At 32.7% G+C, this 21,320-nt stretch overlaps 1 protein-coding gene across 1 annotated transcript in view; it reads right to left on the bottom strand.

The window, feature by feature from the left end:
• Positions 1 to 21,320, bottom strand: part of LOC143252932 (lysosomal cholesterol signaling protein-like) — a 94,554-nt gene that overhangs the window by 15,730 nt on the left and 57,504 nt on the right. Inside the window, exons 10-15 of the mRNA XM_076505823.1 lie at positions 14,698 to 14,906; positions 9,866 to 9,968; positions 9,070 to 9,181; positions 7,560 to 7,644; positions 5,539 to 5,737; positions 4,078 to 4,173 (exon numbers count right to left, since the gene is read on the bottom strand). Of these exons, the coding sequence (XP_076361938.1) occupies positions 4,078 to 4,173; positions 5,539 to 5,737; positions 7,560 to 7,644; positions 9,070 to 9,181; positions 9,866 to 9,968; positions 14,698 to 14,906 (804 nt within the window). The remainder of the gene's footprint in view (positions 1 to 4,077; positions 4,174 to 5,538; positions 5,738 to 7,559; positions 7,645 to 9,069; positions 9,182 to 9,865; positions 9,969 to 14,697; positions 14,907 to 21,320) is intronic.

Genomic DNA, 21,320 nt, shown 5'->3' with positions numbered 1-21,320 from the left:
GTGTTTTCAAATTTATTGAAAGTGAACATAATGCTCGATACAACGTCAACGAAAATCTTGTTTGTAGCATATTCAGCAGCCAAAGACAATTTCACCAAATATAAATTCTTGAATTTGAAATGTAGATTTATATCAGAAAAAGGATCAGTGTCGAAATAGTAGAGTTTTAGTTCATAGCTATATTTAATTGATTCACAAATATTTACAGCTCCATAAGAATATACACAAAAGCACCGGATATGGTCCAGTGATTATGTTGCTTTCAGGATTTTAGAGTTTTAATGTTACAAGGTTGTAGGTTTATTTTAACTTTGTGACATTTCTTAATTATGGTTTTTATCATTAGCCTCAAATCTGAAGAAAATCTGAAATAGGGTTATTTAAAGAAATATACAGGAAGGAAACTGCAGACTTTTTTAGTGTTAGGAATTTCAATGAAACTAGACGAAGAAATGGAGTTAACAGTACTATTTTACTCATAACAAATTTGTACATAAATTTTGATTTTAAACTAATCTTGAATTGCAATTTGTCTAGCTAAATCTTCCAAACTAGTTTATAGCTCTAATGGAGGAAACTGGTTTGGAACAATAGCAAACTTAAACCATTTTTCAAATAGTTCAGATTCATCTCTTTAGAGTTGACATTTAGACACGTTAAAAACAACTTTTTTATTTAACTAAAGTTCTGTTGGAATTTATATACCGAAGACTGAAAGTCTTGGAACTTCTTCACATTTTTGTTTGTGGTGATAGTATTATTCAAGTTATTGGTGACTTGTTCAACAATGTAACACTATTCAACTCTATGGGAAATAATGCTGACTTCAGTGTGGAACATATTTTGATGGAATTTGCCAGTAGTGTCAAGAGAGAAATACATTTGACACGAATATGTTCACATAATAATTTGAATTGCATGACGTTAATAATCGTTCAAGAATTGTCGTTTATAGAAGTTAATGTACATATTTGAAACCGTGAAAATACGTTATTACCACGAAAGTTTGGAAAATTTTGTATTTTGTATAAAGAGGTGAGTTTTTAAAACTGTCAAATAGAAATTTTGCAGTTTCGCCCATATGTTTGACACACGTGTTTACTTAAGGATATCATGGTATAAAAACAAAACTCAACGATACTATAGATTTTCTACCGTGTGTATTCGACAATAAACGTGTTTCAAGTTTTATACATCTTTAGTTACTTTATATGTTTACTTGTTTTTCCTTAATCATTCAAAAGTATTACAGTTCTGATCCTGAAAAATAATTTCAGTTATGTGAACAGGATTTAGTAAGCCCAAAGGGCTCTGGTCTATTTATTTTAATATAAAATTCCATTTTTTTCTGCTTTCTTGATAGAGTACAGCTTTTAATGAGGAAAAATATGAGAGACACACTGCTCTGTGGTTAATCAAAGAGACAGATCATGTCAAGATATGGAGTTCTCTCTGCATAATTTCGCTGTTTCTTGTAACTGTTAACCTGATCACCAATACCTTCAGTCAGCCAAAATTAAACGACATGGAGGAGAATCAATAACAACTTTAAGACGTTCGGTGCTTGACAATCCAGAATTCTTCATTGCTACGACTGGACCAACAAATTTCAAATAGCAATATTAGGAGACCAATAAAATGAGTTTAAAAAAACATGACAACGACAACTTGCTTGAAAAGAATGACATATCTGACTGAGCTCTTAGCGACTCATCCATTAGTTAAGAGAAACGGCTAAAATGTGCAGTAAAACTGAAGATACTTACAATCAGGATGATGTCAGTAAGAACACACATGCCACAGCAACAAAACGTAATACGTGACAGTCGAAGTCTGAAGCTTACGTCAAAATAAAAAATGAGATAGAATCATAAACTTACATAAAGGCAATAACTAGTTGAACTAACTTAATTTGGTAAAAGGGCTTGCAAGGAACACGTAGTTTGACTACGCTTTGCAGCGGTGAAACAGGTTTATCTGTTGAATTTCAAAGGCACAGCAAAGAATGGTCTGCATAGATTTATCCAATAATTTCGGCAGATCATCATGTGTAATATTTAGTTATAAGATCAAATATAGCATTATCTAATGCTTGTTCTCGATGTCCACTCATCAAAGTAACATGCCATCCTCAACTAAAATTACAATTATATAATATATTAACTTTGCTACAGAATTAGCCTTACAGAGAAAGAGCTTTTCATAAAGCTGGAGGCCCGACATGGCCAGGTGGTTAGGGCTCTCGACTCGTAATGTAAGGGTCGCGGGTTCGAATCTTCCTTACACCAAACATGCTCGTCCTTTCATCCGCAGGGGCGTTATAATCCCACTATTCATTGGTAAAAGAGTAACCACACAGTTAGCAATAGGTGGTTATGACTAGCTGTTTTCCATTTAGCCTTACACTTCTAAATTAGGTACGGCTAGCGCAGAGAGTTCTAGTATAGCGTTGCACAAAATAAAAAAAAACCAAGTCAGCAAACATAGAGCTAAAAAAATGCGTCTCTATTTAGTACGTAAATCTTATGTAGATGATTTGTTTGCTTAAAATTAAGCACAAAGCTAAACAATTTGTCCACCACGGGTATCGAAACCGTATTTACAGCGTTGTAAGTCTGCAGACATACCGAGTTGCCACTGTGTGTGTGGGGTGACTATACAGACGAGCTATACGCATAACAAAACTTATCCAGAGACGTTGTGATTATAATAACATGAAATTAATATCACATAATAGACGATGATCCGTTGGAAATACTGCAGATGAATGATGTCGTATGATATTTGTTGGTAATAGCATAGGCGATTGTATAATGAAAAAAAAGTTCGTAATACGACAAAAATTGATGTCATGGAACAAGAAATATTTTGAATTCGAACAAAAAATGGGCACATCATTATGTATTTACAACACAGTATTTAACACACGTAATAGCAATAATCTGCAACATGAATTAGAATCAATGTTTGATACATTTATTAACAAAACACTTTCTTAAACAGGTTGTCACTAGAACCTTATCCAAATATAAATATAAATTCAATAACAAAGGAAAAAGAAAACATCATAAACTCTAAGAATAAAACAAAATTCAACAAATCAAATACACTTATATGTATCTCTCTAACCATACTATTGCTATATAACCCAAATCGTCAAAACCATTTGGAAAAAACTACAAACAAATAAAAAACAACAACAAACAACCAATTTAAATAGTAAACTTATTTTTATTGAAGCACTGAACGCTAAAATCACACTCTGTCCAATGAAGGCTTATTCTGACAGCTCAAACGACGAAAATATCGACAAATGTCAATGCGATAGCACTTATATCTAGAAAACAGGACGCAACATAAATATTAGAATGAAAGAATATGACAATCTCCGATCGCACATTTAAGAACAAAATAAATAAACATTCAATCAATATCAGCAACTTTAAAGTATAATGTAATGAAAATGTCATTAATAGAAGTAAAATAAAAGAAGCGTTAATTTTTCATGAACCAGAACCTAATTTAAATAAAAAACACAGGTATTACCATATAAGTTTTAAAAACTGGATTACTTGCACGACTTTCTAATATTTTATACAGTAGACAACGGTTTATCTCTGGTGGTCGAATTGCTGTTATAAAGTAAAAAATAAAATAATCAACTCAAGAAAGCTGCGTCTTTGGACTTTTATTTAGAATATACAGCGGACTTTTGTTTACAACAGGACCGGCATGGGCAGGTTGTTAAGGCACTCGACTCGTAATTCGTGGGTTTGAATCCCGTCACACCAAGCATGCTTGTCCTTTCAGCCATGGGGGCGATATAATATTACGGTCAATCCCACTATGCTTCCCTCTAGTCTTACACTGCTAAATTAGGGACGGCTAGTGCAGATAGCCCTCGTATAGCTTTGCGTGAAATTCAAAATAAAAACCAAACTCTTTACAACAAGTAGCTAATGCCCATGAGTATGATTATTGATCTTTTAATTTTCTAACCTTAGGTCATCATAATTACATAACCTTCAATAAATATATCAAATTTACTAAAATTTTCTTAAATTTTATTTTACTCACCTGACCACAGTTCATGACTGCTTCAACAAATTCCATCCCCATTCTAGAGCCAGATGGTTCTACTGAGCGCATCTTCCAGATGTTAACCACCAAACTCTATATAATATATATATATATACATATATTTAAAACAATCTATAAAGCGATCAAGTCTGAATGGTTACCATACACGAAACAAAGACTGAAATATGTTGAAAATACAGTTTTCCCAAACATTTTGTAACAATACAATATACAAGTGTACTATCATTTTTACATTTATTTTTAGTTAAATTGACTAACAACAAAGTAAAATGTTTGTTTTTGAAACCCTACAGTTAACATGATTATTAGAAATTATTAATTTAAAAAGAGAGGAAATAGGGATATTTGAAACTTCAGAAAGGGCGGGCAAGTTTGGCGCGATGGGAAGTCGCACGCTTTAACCCACCTGGCCATGCCTAGTCCTTAATTATGGTAACTGTAAGGCTACATATACTTCCAAAATAAATACGCCAACTCAGAATATGCATTTTATTAAATGATTTTAAATTTCAAACTCAGATAGTACAAATAAAGGCAAGTTTGCTAATAACCAATGAACAAAACTAAGCTGTCTTCAACCCATTTTATTTTTGTTATTTATAGTGAATCTGTATTCCATGTCTTTCAGTATATTGTATTTCACATATCTTCCAGTATATTATACGTACTGTATTTTCTTTATAAGCTATTTTTCAGACCAATGTCAATGGAATGTAAAAATTTCAAAACGTCTGATCAGGTAATATGTTCTCTATTATTGTCATAATTGTTTTTTGTTTTCTTTCTAATTAGATATCCGTAAATAATGCCTTCTATAAGCGACTAATTCTACTCTTGTTCTCTTCAAATGGCAAGGAAAAAATATACGATAAAATTCTGTGTATCAAAATAAATCCTAAAATCTCTTACTCTATCATTTGGGTTAAGTAATGATTCATCACCAGATTATTGGAGTATGTTTTAGTTAGATTATAATTTCAAACTATCGCAATATACACTGAAATATGAAACCTTGCAAAACCTATGATACTGAATAGAATGTGTTTAAAATATTAAAGAATAAAAACCCTGAATTTAACTAGATAATATACGAAAAAGTTTCAACGCAGAGTGATTTTTCTTTGGTGTAGACGATGAAAAAGAGGTGTCCGTATATCCAGGAAATATTGAATTTTTCAGTTTTATCGATGAGCTATTAAACTGTAATTTTGTCAGTGTTTTTTCGATCGAGAACTTAAAGTTTCTTTGGATTACTGCTTATGCTGTGGGAATGACAAGAACATTGTCACATAACCTCATGGAATCAATGACTGTATATAACTGTGCCCTTTACATAGCTGCAAAAGAGACTTTACTTCAAAAACTAATTTAACTTTGAAAATAAATATTAATAAAATTATAACTGGATATAAGTAACATGCTGGAAAATGAACATACTATTGCCATGGAGACACAAAGAACAATCAATAGTATTTCGTAACGAAGTTCCTGAAATGTCCTCGGAATTTCACCCAGTTCGCCATCAAATCCATCTCCAAGGTCTGTGAAGTCAAGATCTGATCCTTCCGCCACAGAAAGAAGGTCTTTCAGACTAATAGACGTCTCAGTACGTCTCACCACCAAAGAAGGTCTACGACTGTTGATAATACAACACAGCTTAGACTAATTTCGATACGTATTTCAAAAATTAATAATAATAATGAAAGAAGAAATATATAAAGAAAATTTAATAAGACAATATTTTGCAAGGACTTTCCTAAAAAACTACAAATATAAGACAGATTAAGATATTTTTAATTGATCATGACAAAAATACCATGGTATATACTTGCTTTCTAAGGTAATATTATCTCTGTAATTTCTCTTTTTGTTAAGGTATCTTTATTTCAAAGTAATATCTATAAGATGTTTCAGGTACAAAAAAGAAGTCCTGAAACAGTTAAAATCTTACTAAATTAATGACCATCCTAAATCATTCCCATATAACACAATAGAAGAAAAATATATGAGCTTATTTGCAACAGTTTACGAAATGAATCGGAATCCAGTAACAAATAAATAAATAACAACATTAAAATAAAACACCACCTGAAACGGGTGAAACAATGGTAAGCATAGGTTTGTTTGTTTTGAATTTCGCGCAAAGCTACACGAAGACTCTCTGTACTAGCCTTCCCTAATTTAGCAGTGTAAGACTAGGCAGGGAAGACAACTCGCCATCACCACCCACTCTTAGGCTATCCTTTTACCAAAAAATAGTGGGATTGACTGTATCATTATAACTCTCACATGGCTGAAGAGGCCAGCTTGTTTGGTGTGCGAACCCGCAACTGTCGGATAACCACTCGAGTGCCTTAACCACCTGGCCACGCCGGACCAGGTAAGCATACATAAAATAACAATAAAATGTACAACTGTCTTTTTCTAGAATCCTCAATCTGTTTTAAAATTTATTTCATGTATTTCGTATATTTAAAGACACACACAACTTATTTGAATAATATTTATTATCAACGACTTATCTAGTCTAATGAGAAGTGATATAACCGGAAAATGTAGTCATCAGTTTTTCTTGGTATGGAGTTTTAAACAAAAATGAACAGATATGTTTCATATTTCCATCACGTGGGGAAGGAGAGAGCATCCACATCTTTGTAAGGCTAACTAAGATCATTATTTATAAATGATTTTATCTCGACAATATAAAAGGATTTGGAAATCAAATAAAAGTTGACCTGCATTATCCACGATAGCTTTATATATGTATTTGTGGTGCATTTTTGTAGGTTCCATATTTAATTCTTGATTCACTGATTCTACTTAAAACCAATGCACCTCAATTTCACATAAGAATATTTTATGCTAACGTGTTCTCTTATTTAAAAATCTTAAAGAAAGGTTTTATAAACTTCAGTAGCGGCGTTAATCAATAGCCTTCTTGTGAACTGAAGAAGTTAAAGCTGCTTAACAATGCTTTTAAGCTACAAAAAATGCTACAAGTTTTCTGACTTCAGTGGCCTGGCATAGTCACTAAAATTAAGGTATTCAACTCGTTATCCGAAGGTCGCTGGTTCGAATCCCAGTCGCACCAAACATGCTCGCCCTTTCAGCTGCGGGGGCGTTATGATGTTACAGTCAATCCCACTATTCGTTGGTAAAAGAGAATCCCAAGAGTTGCTGTGGGTGGTGATGACTAGCTACCTTCCCTCTAGTTTTACACTGCTAAATTAGGGACGGCTAGCACAGATATCTCTCGTATAGCTTTGCGCAAAATTCAAAACAAACCAAACCAATTCTAGCTTGAAATCATTGCGTAACCACGTTCACAATTTGTACCTACAATCAAACTGTAGAAAACCAGCGATTATCATTGATATAAAAAGTAATTGTTCATTCTCAAAACTCAAAATTATAATTAATGACTTAGTAGAAGCGATTAGAACTCACAGAGTACTAACCTTGAATGTATTTTCAACTGTATTTTGTAAACACTCTCATTTTCTTTTTTTATTGGATTTTTGTCAGTTTCATGTTGTAGATTGTCTATGTATGAAATATGAATATATATAATACGTTATGAACAAACAAACAGAATCAATATAACTTAAATATAAACGTTATGAACAAACAAACAGAATCAATATAACTTAAATATAAACGTTATGAAATAGGTAGATAGAAATTATGAGTAGTTTATATGAACAAAAATGGCCTATAATGTTTAAAAAGATTATTTACATAAATACCAAAAATTAATTTGAAACTGGTCTTTTCTATTTCATTCAATAAACAAGCCAGAAGTTTTAAACTTATACTTAAGATATATTGAACATTTTCGCTCCACATTATTCAATATTTCAACCAACAACTGATTTTGATTTTGTTCTTTAAGTAAAAGTTTAAATAATAACAGAGAAATTCCTGAGTGAAGTTGCAGAGAATTATCAACTTTCCACTTTGTTTCATTTACAAAACTTCATAAACAGTTATTTTAATGAATGTTTAATAAATAATACAGAATTTCCAAACTCAAACTTGTAGAACATACTCAACGTTCCAGCTTAAGTAATGAGACCAAAAGTTTACTTTAGAACTATTATTTTAGTGAAAGTTTATAAAGAAGGAAAAACATGCGAAATTAAACTTATTAAAAACGATAAATTTCCCTGATTATTTTATTTAAATCAAGACTATAACCTGTGTAGCAAGTGTAAAAGAAACCCGAACTGAAGCTAAGAGATAACCGAAAACAAAAGTAATATAATTATTAGGCACCTTAGACTGAAATAGGGTTTTAAAAAAAAAGTTGATTGATTGTACACAAAAATACATAACAATTACTATTAATATAGTAGAATAGTATGTAAATGTATTATCATATGAGAATGTACTTTCGTGACCTACTCTGTGAAGAAATATCCTGCTCTCAGAAGCTTCACTAAGAGACAATGTGGGTGTTATTGTATGATATTGCTATATATATTATTGTTGATTTGTTAATATTTATGATAAATTGTTTATTAATAATGGTGCGAGTCATGGCTAGACACAACTTTATTTAATTTTTTTTGGTAAGTTTTGAATTTATATCCATGTGTGATTATTATTAATACATTTTTTGAGCCATGATTGTAGCGCGGTGTTCATCTTAGACCGTTACACATTTAATAGCGTAGAAATATAAAAACTAGAAGACCGATGTGTGTGTATTTTTTTTTATAAAAAAGCCACATCTGGCTATCTGCTGAGCCCACCGAGGGAAATCGAACCCCTGGTTTTAGCGTTGTAAAGCTGTAGACTTGCCGCGTGGGGCAAGTAGAAGACCGTGCATATAACTGAACAACATAAGCAGTAAATTGGAAATTATCCATCTTTATAGCGCTAGACGGTAAAATAAAAGACATACAAACACAAAACCATTCACTAGCATCTTTGAAAGATAGATCATTATGTAGTTGTAAGACATACCTCTAGAATGCACGTCCTCGTTTTTGCTCATCTGTAATTTTCGGTGGTACAGAACTACTAAAGCTATAGTAGTTAAGAAGCAGATCGTCAGTACAACCACATTTAAGATGACCTTCGTGTTGAAAATAGAAAACAATGTGCAGGAATTAAAAAAAAAACACATCAGAAGAGTAACTTCAAAAGATTTACATAACTTTCTTACTTTGAAAATAAAAAGAAATGACAATATTGTAAAAAGCATTTTATTATAACTAATAACAGAAGTTAAATAAAAGAAAATGAGTTGTGAGCATGAAATTATTAACACCTAGAATATTGTAAGAATACACTCTATCTATTCATAAAGCAACAGGAGTGTACTGAAAGATTTGCTTAAATTTTATTCATGAAAAATTGACCACAGTAATATGTGTTAGACAAAAGTGGCCCTTGTAAAACGCAAAATGTTTGTTGCCATAGGTTATTTAATTTATATTATTATAAAATCAGATTCTAGTTCAGTCTTTAAATATTTAAACTAAGATGTTAACATTAAAAACATGACTTAACATGATTTTATTGTAGTTTTTGTATCGATATACTATAATAACTTGTGTACCTAAGTCGAATATTTTATATGAAATCATCTTAACCTTTTTCGGTTGATTCTTTGCTTTGTGTAGTGCGATAGTTATCATTTATTAAAGTTATTTCAATCATTCTCATTATACATCTTAAAACCATAAAAATACTGATTATCGTGTTTTCCATAGATCAAGCTAAGTTATGAAAGAACATAGCTTAAAACTTGTATTACCTCAGTGCCTCCATACAAAAATAGTGGTAAGGAATGGTCATAAGTACTCCTATTGTTGAGGATTATTTCTATTATTAAACAAACTACCACCACAAGTGGGATCCTGCAAGATTTGAAAGAAGTTTATTATATTCAGTGCCTTTTAGTATTAATTAATTTACATGAATTATTATTAGTAACATAGTACATAAAAATAAGAGCAATGCTATAATATGAAAAACAAGAAATACTGTTATTTTAATATATGCTGTTAAGATGACAACATTTTAGGTATTGGTTTTCTTAGATAAATTAAATTTCAATGAAAATACTTCAAGCATAATATTATTTTGACAGTGTTTATTGATCCAACAACATTGTACCTATTTCCACATATTCTATTCAAATCAACAATTTTGTATTGCCAAAGAGAAAATAACAGAAATAAACCAATGCTAGTTAACCAGAAAAACGATTTATGTATATGAAACCGAAAGGTGGAAGACTTTATGAAACGTTTCTCTTTAACATTCGAGCTGTACAAGTAGATTGTATGTCATACATATATAGTTTTTACAAGTGTTTCTTTAACAGGCAGAAGCCTTTCATTTCACAGTCAGCTGAAGATGGATACTCTACCAAAACTACCTATTAAAGATTAATGCATGCTGTTAAATGCCTGTGAATTGCTAAAACAAATGTCGAGTTTTTACGTGCATTTAGTTTTCTTAATTTCGAACGTCATATTTACCTTTTACCTTAACTTCTATTCAATCGAAACATTTCCCATGCTCTGTTCACCAACAGTTTCATTGTAGATGATATATCACATTTGTATTTGTGAATACTTCTTGTTATATGTAAACATGTGTATATAATTTGACTCATTTTTTTTTCTTTAGTTCAGTTTTTACTCTTAAGCTTAATTACTTGTAGGTTCTCAAATTATAACACAACTGTACATGTTGTTGTTAGCCATTCTTGTTTAAGAATTACATCACAAGCAGTGGTATTTGGAAATGCTTCATGCTTCAACTGCTGACTACACTTACTTTTATTTCAATTTTCATTGGGAATTGATTATGAACGTTATATCAGAGGCATGAAATATTATTTTTTACCTTGGATTATTTGTTATTCGTATAAATTACAAGTAGCATTGAATTTGCGCTGTTAGATGAGTAGCGTAGTTGATAAATTACATTGAAAGAAAAGTTTCATTTGCAGTGATATGTGGTAAACAACAGGTGAGGTAGATATCATACTACACTTTCCTTGTTTCAAAACTAAAACAAACTTACAAGTAGTTCTGTTTAATGTTTTAGCAAATGCAAAACTGATAAACAAGTTCTCTCTTCTTACAACACTAAGTGTTTTACATTGTAATACTCGAATTAATGTATTCTGTTGTAATAGCTTGGCATGTCTAAAACACAATTATACTCAACCTTAACAAATAAATTAGAATCACTTGACGTTAAATATTTACTGCAAAATATGATTTTTGTCACATTTAGCCATGCAAAGTGATGTTTACCATTAATATTTACATATATTTAACTAGTAATATTTTAACAGGCCCGGCATGGCCAGGTGGTTAAGACACTCGACTCTTAATCTGAGGGTCTCGGATTTGTAACCTCGTCACACAAAATATGCTTGCTCTTTCAGTCGTGGGGTTGTTATAATGTGACGGTCAATCCCACTACGTTGGTAAAAGAGTAGCCCAATTTGGCGGTGAGTGTGATGACTAGCTGCCCTTCCTTTAGTCTTACACTGCTAAACCAAACCAATATTTTAACTATTGGACATTACTTTAATAAAATTCTGTTGAGAATAATAACTCTATAAATGTTAAGTTACTTATCAATATGTTGAATTACTGTGTAGATGTGATTATTTTTATTAGGTTGGATAAAGAATATTAGAAATACGGACGTTAAATTGTGTTATCCATAAAATAATAACAGGCTACATAGGAAAAAATATCTCAACTGTAGAATAGCTGATTTTAAGCTCATAGACAGAATATGTCAGTAAGCAAAAAGGTTATATACGAGGGTCCCTTAAGTTTTAGTTACACCTCAAAGAATATTAAGCATTATTTATTAATAAGGTTAAGGAATTTCTACCCAATCTTGTTTTGGACTAACATCATCCAAACCTTACTTAAGATTGTAGTGCAGAGATTTATTACATTGTTATATTCGTTTTCATTTCTAACAGCTCTAAACACAACTACAATTAAGTCACAGGTAATGGGATAAAGCGATAGTTCTTGACTTTGTTTTGGCTTTAAAGGAAGCAGAAGTTGTTAGATCAGATCAATATGTTCATTCGCTATTGCCTTACAGTTACTCTCTGATACAGTGTTCACACACGTGGCCTAAATCTACTTGATTTGGCTGGGTAACAGTATCATATTGTAATTTACTTAGTGTATAATCGTTTGGTGACAACTTCATTCTGCTGAAGCAAATTTCAGTTGATCTGTAGGAATAGGTTATATAATACTCGTTGTCCTATCAATTTCTTCATCTTTAGGATCAACCTTAAAGAGGGTATATATTTAATAAGCAAATAGTCACTGAAGATCATTAACGTTGTGGCTTGATCTGGAATATTATTTTTAATAAAGGAAAAAATCACCTTATATGGGCAATTGACCGGTTTACGAATGTTGAGAGCGATGCTAATGACAGCAATAAAAACACGAAATAAGCCTATCTACTAAGCGGTCCGCCATGGTCAGGTGATTAGGGTCGCTCGACTTCCACTATGAAGGTCGTGGGTTCGAATCTCTGTCCCATCAAATATGTTCACCCTTTCAGCTCCAGCACTCCCTCATTTATCAGGGAAAAACAAGAGGCAAGGCAGTTAGTTATCACCACCAACTTTTCTAACAACGAAGAGGGTTTTTTTTGGTTTTTGAATTTCGCACAAAGCTACTCGAGGGCTATCTGTGCTACCCGTCCCTAATTTAGCAGTGTAAGACTAGAGGGAAGGCAGCTAGTCATCACCACTTACCGCCAACTCTTGGGCTACTCTTTTACCAACGAATAGTGGGATTGACCGTCACATTATAACGCCCCCACGCCTGAAAGGGCGAGCATGTTTGGCGCGACGGGGATGCGAACCCGCGACCCTCAGATTACGAGTCGCACGCCTTAACGCGTTTGGCCATGCCGGGCCATCGGGCTATCTGCTCAGCCCACCGAGGAGAATCGAACCCCTGATTTTAGCGTTGTAAATCCGGAGACATACCGCTGTATTATCGGGAGCACGAAGAGGGAGATTGGCCGTCACACTACGGCAATAAGGGCGAGCATGTTTGGTGAGACGGAGATTTAAACCCTCACCCTCAGGTTGCGAGTTAACAACTGGTCATTTTGGGCCGACTGGTGAGAAAAACGTGGCACCAGTTTTTCGAAAGATAAAAACAATACTTAGTTTGTGGAATTAGGAAATTCGTAAAGATCGAGTAAGAAATTTTCAAATTATATACGATTCGAAAATGTGTTCGTTACATTTCAAACTTAATGCCTTTATAGTATTAATATATGATCTTTGATTGGTCGAGCAAAACTTTATGTCACTCCAGTTTTCTGACCATGGCATGAAACGATCTGAGATGCAAGTTTAAGAATTTATAAACATATAAGTGGAGTGGTATTGTGTGACGTGGATGAAGTTAGCAAGAATACAATACAAAACTAAATAAAATCAACAATTTTGTAATATGTTTTAATAACTTGAATATAAAAATAAAGAAACACTTCATTTGTCCATCCACGTTACAGAAACTGTATCTTAACGACCGAAAGGCTTAAGTAAATATTTGTTTGTTCTGTTTCCGTTTTTGCATTTCGCATAAAGCTACACTAGGGATATCTGTGTTGTCGTTCCTAATTTATTAGTGTAAGACAAGAGCAAAGGCAGTTAGTCATCAACACCCACCGCCAATTCTTAGGCTACTCTTTCAACAACTAATAGTGAGATTGATCATCACATTATAACGCCGCCAAGGCTTAAAGGGCGAGCATGTTTGATGTGACGGGGATTCAAATCCGCGATCCTTAGATTGTGAGTCGAGCGCCCTAGCTTGTCCATGCCTGGCCATCTGTAATGAACAAGATGTTTAAAATTATGAGAGTACCCCGCTAGTACAGCGGTAAGTCTTCGGATTTTACAACGCTAAAACCAGCGGTTCGATTCCATTTGGCGGATTCAGGAGATAGCCTGATGTGGCTTGTCATAAGAAAACACGCACATACACACAAACATGAGACGGATTACAGATATACATACTGAAATGTGATAAAACTCCATTAATAACGAATTTCAAGCTTTTTTTTTTCTTGATAGCATTAGAGAGAGATGAAAAGAATAAAAATATTTCCATGATAAAACTGATCTCGGCTATACTAATCAATTTTCATGAATTAATTAACATGCTAATTGAACAAAGATCAAAATGAAATAGAGATAATTGTTGTCAACCACTACAATTTATGATTATTTAATTTTCATAGTAATGCCACTTAGGGTTAATGTTTTTAATTTCCATTACATTCTTTCCCCAGTTAATTTCTGACAACATGCACAAAAAACTACAGTTACAACGAATAGAAAGTACCTGCAGCTTTTGTTTAGGTTCAAAGCTAGAGTAAAAAACAAAAGAAACAGTCTCCTAGAAAACTAGCACTTAAAACTGCTGTCTTATAGATGTGATTCAAGAGTTTCTAATCATTGCAGCTGTTAACAGTTGACTAAAACTTATGTAAAAGTAAAATAAGAAAATCTTAATCAAGTACGAAATAAATAGTTAACTATAAGAGACTGAAAGCACTTGCCCAAAGCCAACTACAAGCATGGATCGGAGAAACTTGAATGCTTGGTCACTTTTGTGCTGAGCGACAAGGACTAAAACAAATGCTAGAATAACTGTCCAGAGCCGACTTGAAAACTGACCGTTAGTAACTAGAAACCAGTTTATATACATTATCCATTTTGTTTCTTCGTTCACTAACGACCACAGAAGAATGCCAAAAGCAAGAATAGCCTGCAAAAAAAAACAAAAAACAACGAAAATACAGCTTAATGTTTCATTGTGTCAGTCAATAAAAGTAAGAAGGTGTAATAACAGGTATTACAATGAGAAGTTTATTATCGTTATTATTACCCAAGAAACAGGAATAGGTAATGTTTTAATCACCATTACAAATAGGATGTATTTAAATATCAGGTATCACTATATTTTCAGATAACTCAAGTAAGTTTACACGAGAGTAAGAAACACAGAAATAATTCATTCAATATACAAAATATATTAAACACTGAAATGAACAAAAATATATTCAACACAAATGCAATAAAATCGTCAGAAGTTTTGCAATTTTGTTCCAGTATACTAATCAAACTTCAGCATCAACACAGAAACGTTGATATTGTTTCTTTAGTGTTTATTTAAGCCTATCGTAAATTATTTTACACAGTATTGTGTATTCACCTATTATTATAATATTGAAAAACAACTTCAAGATAACTCAGGTGGAGTAAAGCTAATAAATGAATTAGTCTAAGTAACACTTTTACATCCTATTCTCATGGAGTATTTTTTATTGAGACTCTATTTTACTCTTTTAGCCAGTTAGATTGGGTTTGACGTATTTCATACAGTATGAGGCACTTAGTAAGACCCTCGTACACTCTCTTCGAAGCCCTGATTAAATTACCATTTGTCACATATTCATCACGATTGCATTTTACAAGATACTTTATAACTCTTACACACATAATGCTAATTTCGAGATGCACTGACTTATTAATTCAAGATTTTATTTATACGTCAGCTATGCTAGGCTTGAAAAATGTTTGTTTTAATGAAATTGCTAATGTTTTTATGTGTCTTAAAAGTCAGATCTCTCTAAAGCTTTTTCGAAACCCTTTATCCAGCTAATCAGTGTTATCTAATTGCTTTTAGATAGCTTAATAGTGAAGTATTTTTTCTATTTTGTTTACAATGGATATTTACTAAAATTACTTATTTATTTTTATAGCTTAACATATAAAAATAATGTATTAATTAACATCTAGTATACGGTTCAATTACAGACAATGATTCCCATTGTACTTTTAATATATTTCTATGAACTGACAGTCACTGATTTTCACATCATGAACAACATACTACATAATGTGGTGCAATATAATATTTATCATGTTATATTTGGTATCATACAATACTTCACTTTACGAATAAGCTCTAATAAATGAATTTGTCTAAGCAACAGTTTTTATACCCTACTCCTATGGAGTCTTTTTTATTGTGCTTCCGTTTTAGCTAGTTATTATTACCTAGAAATACTTTTTTTAGTAAGACACTCATCGTGTAATCACATATTGAATAAAGTTCTAATGTCAGTTGAAACGCTTTGTCATAAATTCTGAATATTCCAATGGAGATTCTTAATACAACTTTCAACTTCCTATAGTTCAGGATAATCTACACAGATCAGTTGTGAAATATTTCTTCCATTTAGTTATCAAGCTCGCTTAAAATACTATTATTCCTACATTTTATAACCATTATCATTTAATTACTCTCGCCCCTAAATCAGTAAAATATAAAATAGTTAAGCCTAATCGTGTGGCTATTCTTCCGTAACATTCCTGTAAGTCAGAAATTTGGAGATTTGTTTTCATTACAGCTGTGTTTGCATTTGTAAATATATTAATTAAAGTATATCATAAATGTTCAGTAAAATACTCATTATGTCAGTAAATGAACGCATTTTCAAAAAACACACAAAATCGGCAATTTAACACAAACCACAGAGTATTTATCCAAGTGCTAAAATAAATCCAATAAACAGTTTAATATGGTTGCTTCTCTAAATAATCCTATTTTACCTCTATGCTCGAAATATATCATGTGAATTTCATTAGTTTCAAGTAACTGTTATGTTATAGCTACCATTAAACAAAAAAAGCAATAGTTTTTTACTTAATCACGGCATAGTTTGTTGAAATAACAAAACTTAAAAACATGGCACAGCTGCAAGGAAATAAATTGAAAGTACATTCATAATGTATAGCAAATGGTATTTTATGTTCAAACTCCATCACACCCTCATTTGAGACAAGCTGGATTATAGTTCTCTGGTCTATGCTTTCGCTAGGAAATGTTAAACGCTGTGCTTCAGCACTGGCTTTGGCTCTTCAAATAAGCTTAGTTCAATTCTTCAGTCCAAGGTTTGTACACAGAGTACCATGAGCATCCATTTCACCTCAGAACGTGTAACGTATTTGCATTATACTACAAATCTTTTATCTCTAATACAACGTACCATCTGGCAATGTATTTTTATTTCTTGGGAGACTGTGTTTTTTGTTTTTGTTTTTTTGTAAAAAGGTGGATTGCTATTCCTGTCTTTGGTATATGTTAACTGAAATTAGTTTGGCATTGGATGATATGGCATTATCTAATGTCGTAGCTTCTTACCACTACCAGTTGTGGTCATTATTTGAATTATTTGAATAGCATTGATATGTTTGAAGTGCATACACTTCAATGAACTTCGTTTGACTTATGTTTTTGTTTACATTTTTACAGATGGTTCAAAATCAAATGACTCTGAAGATTCAGTCATGGTTTGCTGTAGTTTTGTAGTTGCTCACAGGATTCCCTCTACAAATGTTGTATCCGATGCTGATTTATAAGCCATATGACTTGGTTTGGACCATATAATATTTAATAAAGTCAGTATAATAATTTGCGGAGCTCTCTGAAGGGTCTGAAATCATTTAACGTTAATTCCCATCTAGTTTTCTTAGACATTCAGAAACAATTAGCCCATTTCTTGTTACCATTCATTTCTACGCAGGTTTTCTAAATTTCTAGTCATGTTAATATTAGAAGAAAGTTAAAATTAGTACAAATGAGCCTGTTGACACTGTAGCAAAAATCAGACTGTAACCTAGCCTATTCCATAGTCAGAGTTTAAGCCTGTATTCGAGGCAAGGCTTTATGCCAGTTGCCAAACAATTTTTGGCGAGCAACATCAAAACTAACTTTTCCAGAATAGGCCTATTTTTGCTAACTAGTTATCTAGTTTGATAGGAACTGGAGAGTGAAAGTTATCCTGAAAAGGCTCTAGATTGACCATAAATTTCTCATTCATCATTTTCTTTCATAAGGGACTGATCTAACAGTATATGGACATTGTGGCATTTAACCCACAAATGCCCTATTTTATTTTTATGCCATAGATACAATGAGCAGTTACACTGTCATTTAGTACATTATTTACTTGTGTTTTTCATTGTTATTGAATAATTTCATTGGCGGTGGTGAACCTGTTTAGGTTAATTGTCACATGTGTATTAAAAAGTTATTTGTATCACTCGAGTTACATTATTCCATTTAGACCAATCAATAAGATATTAACTTATATCAACCTACTATTCTATTAGTATTATTAGTAAAGACGCGCATGGCTTTCTGAGTAAATCTTCTCTATAAAAGTCAGGATTTGAACATAAATTATTCAATTGACGATCTTACCACTAACTTCCGAAGAGTAAATCAAAATCTTAAAACACACATGGAACGAAATGTCCAACTCCGACAGTAAATATTGACCTTCTACAGCATTTTAACCTTATGTACTTTAAGTCACTAGGAAGTATCATCTCTAGCCAACCAGCAATTCAACACTGTAAAATTATTCTTCTTTACCAAGTTGCCTCTAGCCAGGCTTTTCAAAGAATCTGCCTCAGCCAGCCAGCACTCAATCTACTAGCTGTCCACCAGCTATCATAATGGAATTGATACCAGCCACCTATTAATAGTTACATATTACTGCTGGGTTTCACTGACCCTTCCCAGCAATTATGTTTGTTAAATTTCACCACCTATCTCAGGAAGAGATTTGCACCAAATGTACTTTTGTCCTGGAGAATGATGTGTTTCTAAAGCCCTGGTCAAAGTCTACTTTCAATAAACCCAAGTTAAATATCAATCAACATGACCAGTGATGTCTAACAAAGAGAAGCAAAGTTCATGGTTATTTTACATGAGTTGCTCTAGACTCTTTTACACATCAACGTCTTATGAAAACTTTAACATTAATCTCTGAACAGCAAATCAAAATTCTAAAACACGTATAAGGCCTATTTTTATCTAGTTTGATAGGAACCAGAGAGTGAAGTTATCCTGGAAAGTCGCTGCATTGACCACAGCTTTCTAGCTCATCGTTTTTTGTTTTTTTTTTACAAGTGACTGATCTGCCACATATTACCTTTGAAACTCTTTTTAAGTAGCTCTTTGACACATGTATACAATATGGTTGTATTTTGGGTGATGTATTAAAATTTTTATACATCTGTTTATGATTTATAGACTTATTTTTTCAAGATTTTTAATGTTAGTACAGTAGTTTATTTATACAGGATTGAACAATGTTCACTGGCCATATCAGGACTACCTGTACTCCCCAATACAAGTGTTTCTGATATGACAGGAATTACTTGGTAGCAGACTGGTTTAAACAATGGGAGGAGACTCGTTGCTTCAACTGCCAAGGAGTCAATGTTAACTCCTACGGAAGATGTCCCATTACCAACAAGTCACAAGTGCCCACTACGAGACTCTTTCTACTACAGGTTCCACAATCACTAACACATATTAACCCCCTCAGAAAAATGATAGACAGCAGCCAAACATTTCAACTCAATTTTCCATAGCTACGGTCCAGACTCAAACAGAGAAGAGACACACACCCGAGACAAAGAACCATCATGGAAACACCTGTGCAGATGTCACTCGCCAAGCCAAATAAGCATGCCCAGCTATATATACATGCATTAAATAGAAGTCATTCATCTTACTTTAGGCCCGGCATGGCCAAGTGTGTTAAGGCGTGCGACTCGTAATCTGAGGATCGCGGGTTCGCATCCCCGTCGCGCCAAACATGCTCGCCCTTTCAGCCGTGGGGGCGTTATAATGTGACGGTCAATCCCACTATTCGTTGGTAAAAGAGTAGTCCAAGAGTTGGCGGTGGGTGGTGATGACTAGCTGCTTTCCCTCTAGTCTTACACTGCTAAATTAGGGACGGCTAGCACAGATAGCCCTCGGGTAGCTTTGTGCGAAATTCAAAAACAAACAATCATCTTACTTTTATTAGTAACCCCAACATTGTGAAGTATCAATTGATTTTCTTAAAACAGGTTTGTGCTGCAGCACAATATTACTTTGAACTGAAGAATCCTGAACCAACAGACTTTGGAAAGCACATTATGTGAAGATTTAAATGGGATAATATTACCTTAAGCAAATACGTTTGTTTTCATGTCAGAAAAGATTAAAGTTACATAGAAGAGAGAACCTTGTAAAGACGTAATGTAATAGAAGACTAATGATGGTAAATGTGTTACTGAAACTAGTTAGTCGTAATTAATAACCACTGGTATTTGTGTTTATAAATTTTAGTACAGTAGCACAATATGTCTGAAAAGAAATTTTCCATATATTATCTTTGAAACTCTTCTTAAATAGCTCTTTGACACGTATGTAAAACATGGTTGATTTGATTAAATCTTAAAACATTTAGACATCATTCATAATTTCTTTCTTTAAAACATTTAATCGTAGTAGTTGAATCATGCAAGGATTGAATAATTCTTGATGACGAGAAACCCACTTGAAATCAAAATGTATCTCAGAACGGGTGGTATGAGTATTAACACTTTTATTGATAAAGAGAGAACAACGTTTCGACCTTCCCTTTCTGACCAGACATCAACTGTTTCTCGACCTCCAGATACCCTTCATCTGCTAGGTTAGTAACTACGCTCTCTGTCTTTAAACAGTGTCTTGTATGAAGAAGTAAATGATTATCGTTTTATTTTTCATTTGGCGTTGATTAAAAAGGAACTCTCAATATTATATTCTGGATCAACATGCGTTCGCAATTCTCGGAAAAACGGTTATATCTAACATACACGAGCGCAGTTATTATCTACAAACCTAGAATAATTTACTATCAATTTATAGGCAGTTTTATCAACTTTTGCAGAATAATTTCATTTAAATGAAAATTATTCCCATTTTATTTAATACCTCAAAGCCGTGTTGGTAGTCAGTCAATCAAATAAAATAATCTTTTCATTTTAGATAGGTCATTCAATTTGGAATAGCATAGATCAAATAGTAACTATAATTTGAGCTGATACAAACTGAATTAGAAGAAATAACTTTTTATATACTGACTGTAGCGAAAATGAAACAAAAATTATAATGTTATTAACTTGGTCATATCAATAAATAAAATCTTAGCATTTTGACATAGATATTAATTGAACAACAAATAATAATTTTCCTGTAGATGTACTGATACAGGTTACTGTTATAATATTTAATCTATTAACATTGGTGATCAAATTATTAGGGCTTTCTTATTTTTCATGTTATATT

This window comes from Tachypleus tridentatus, chromosome 6 (genome assembly GCF_004210375.1).
Source record: "Tachypleus tridentatus isolate NWPU-2018 chromosome 6, ASM421037v1, whole genome shotgun sequence".
Lineage (NCBI taxonomy): Eukaryota > Metazoa > Arthropoda > Merostomata > Xiphosura > Limulidae > Tachypleus > Tachypleus tridentatus.
Note: the sequence above shows the minus strand (reverse complement) of the source record. Positions and strands in the feature narration are given on the sequence as shown.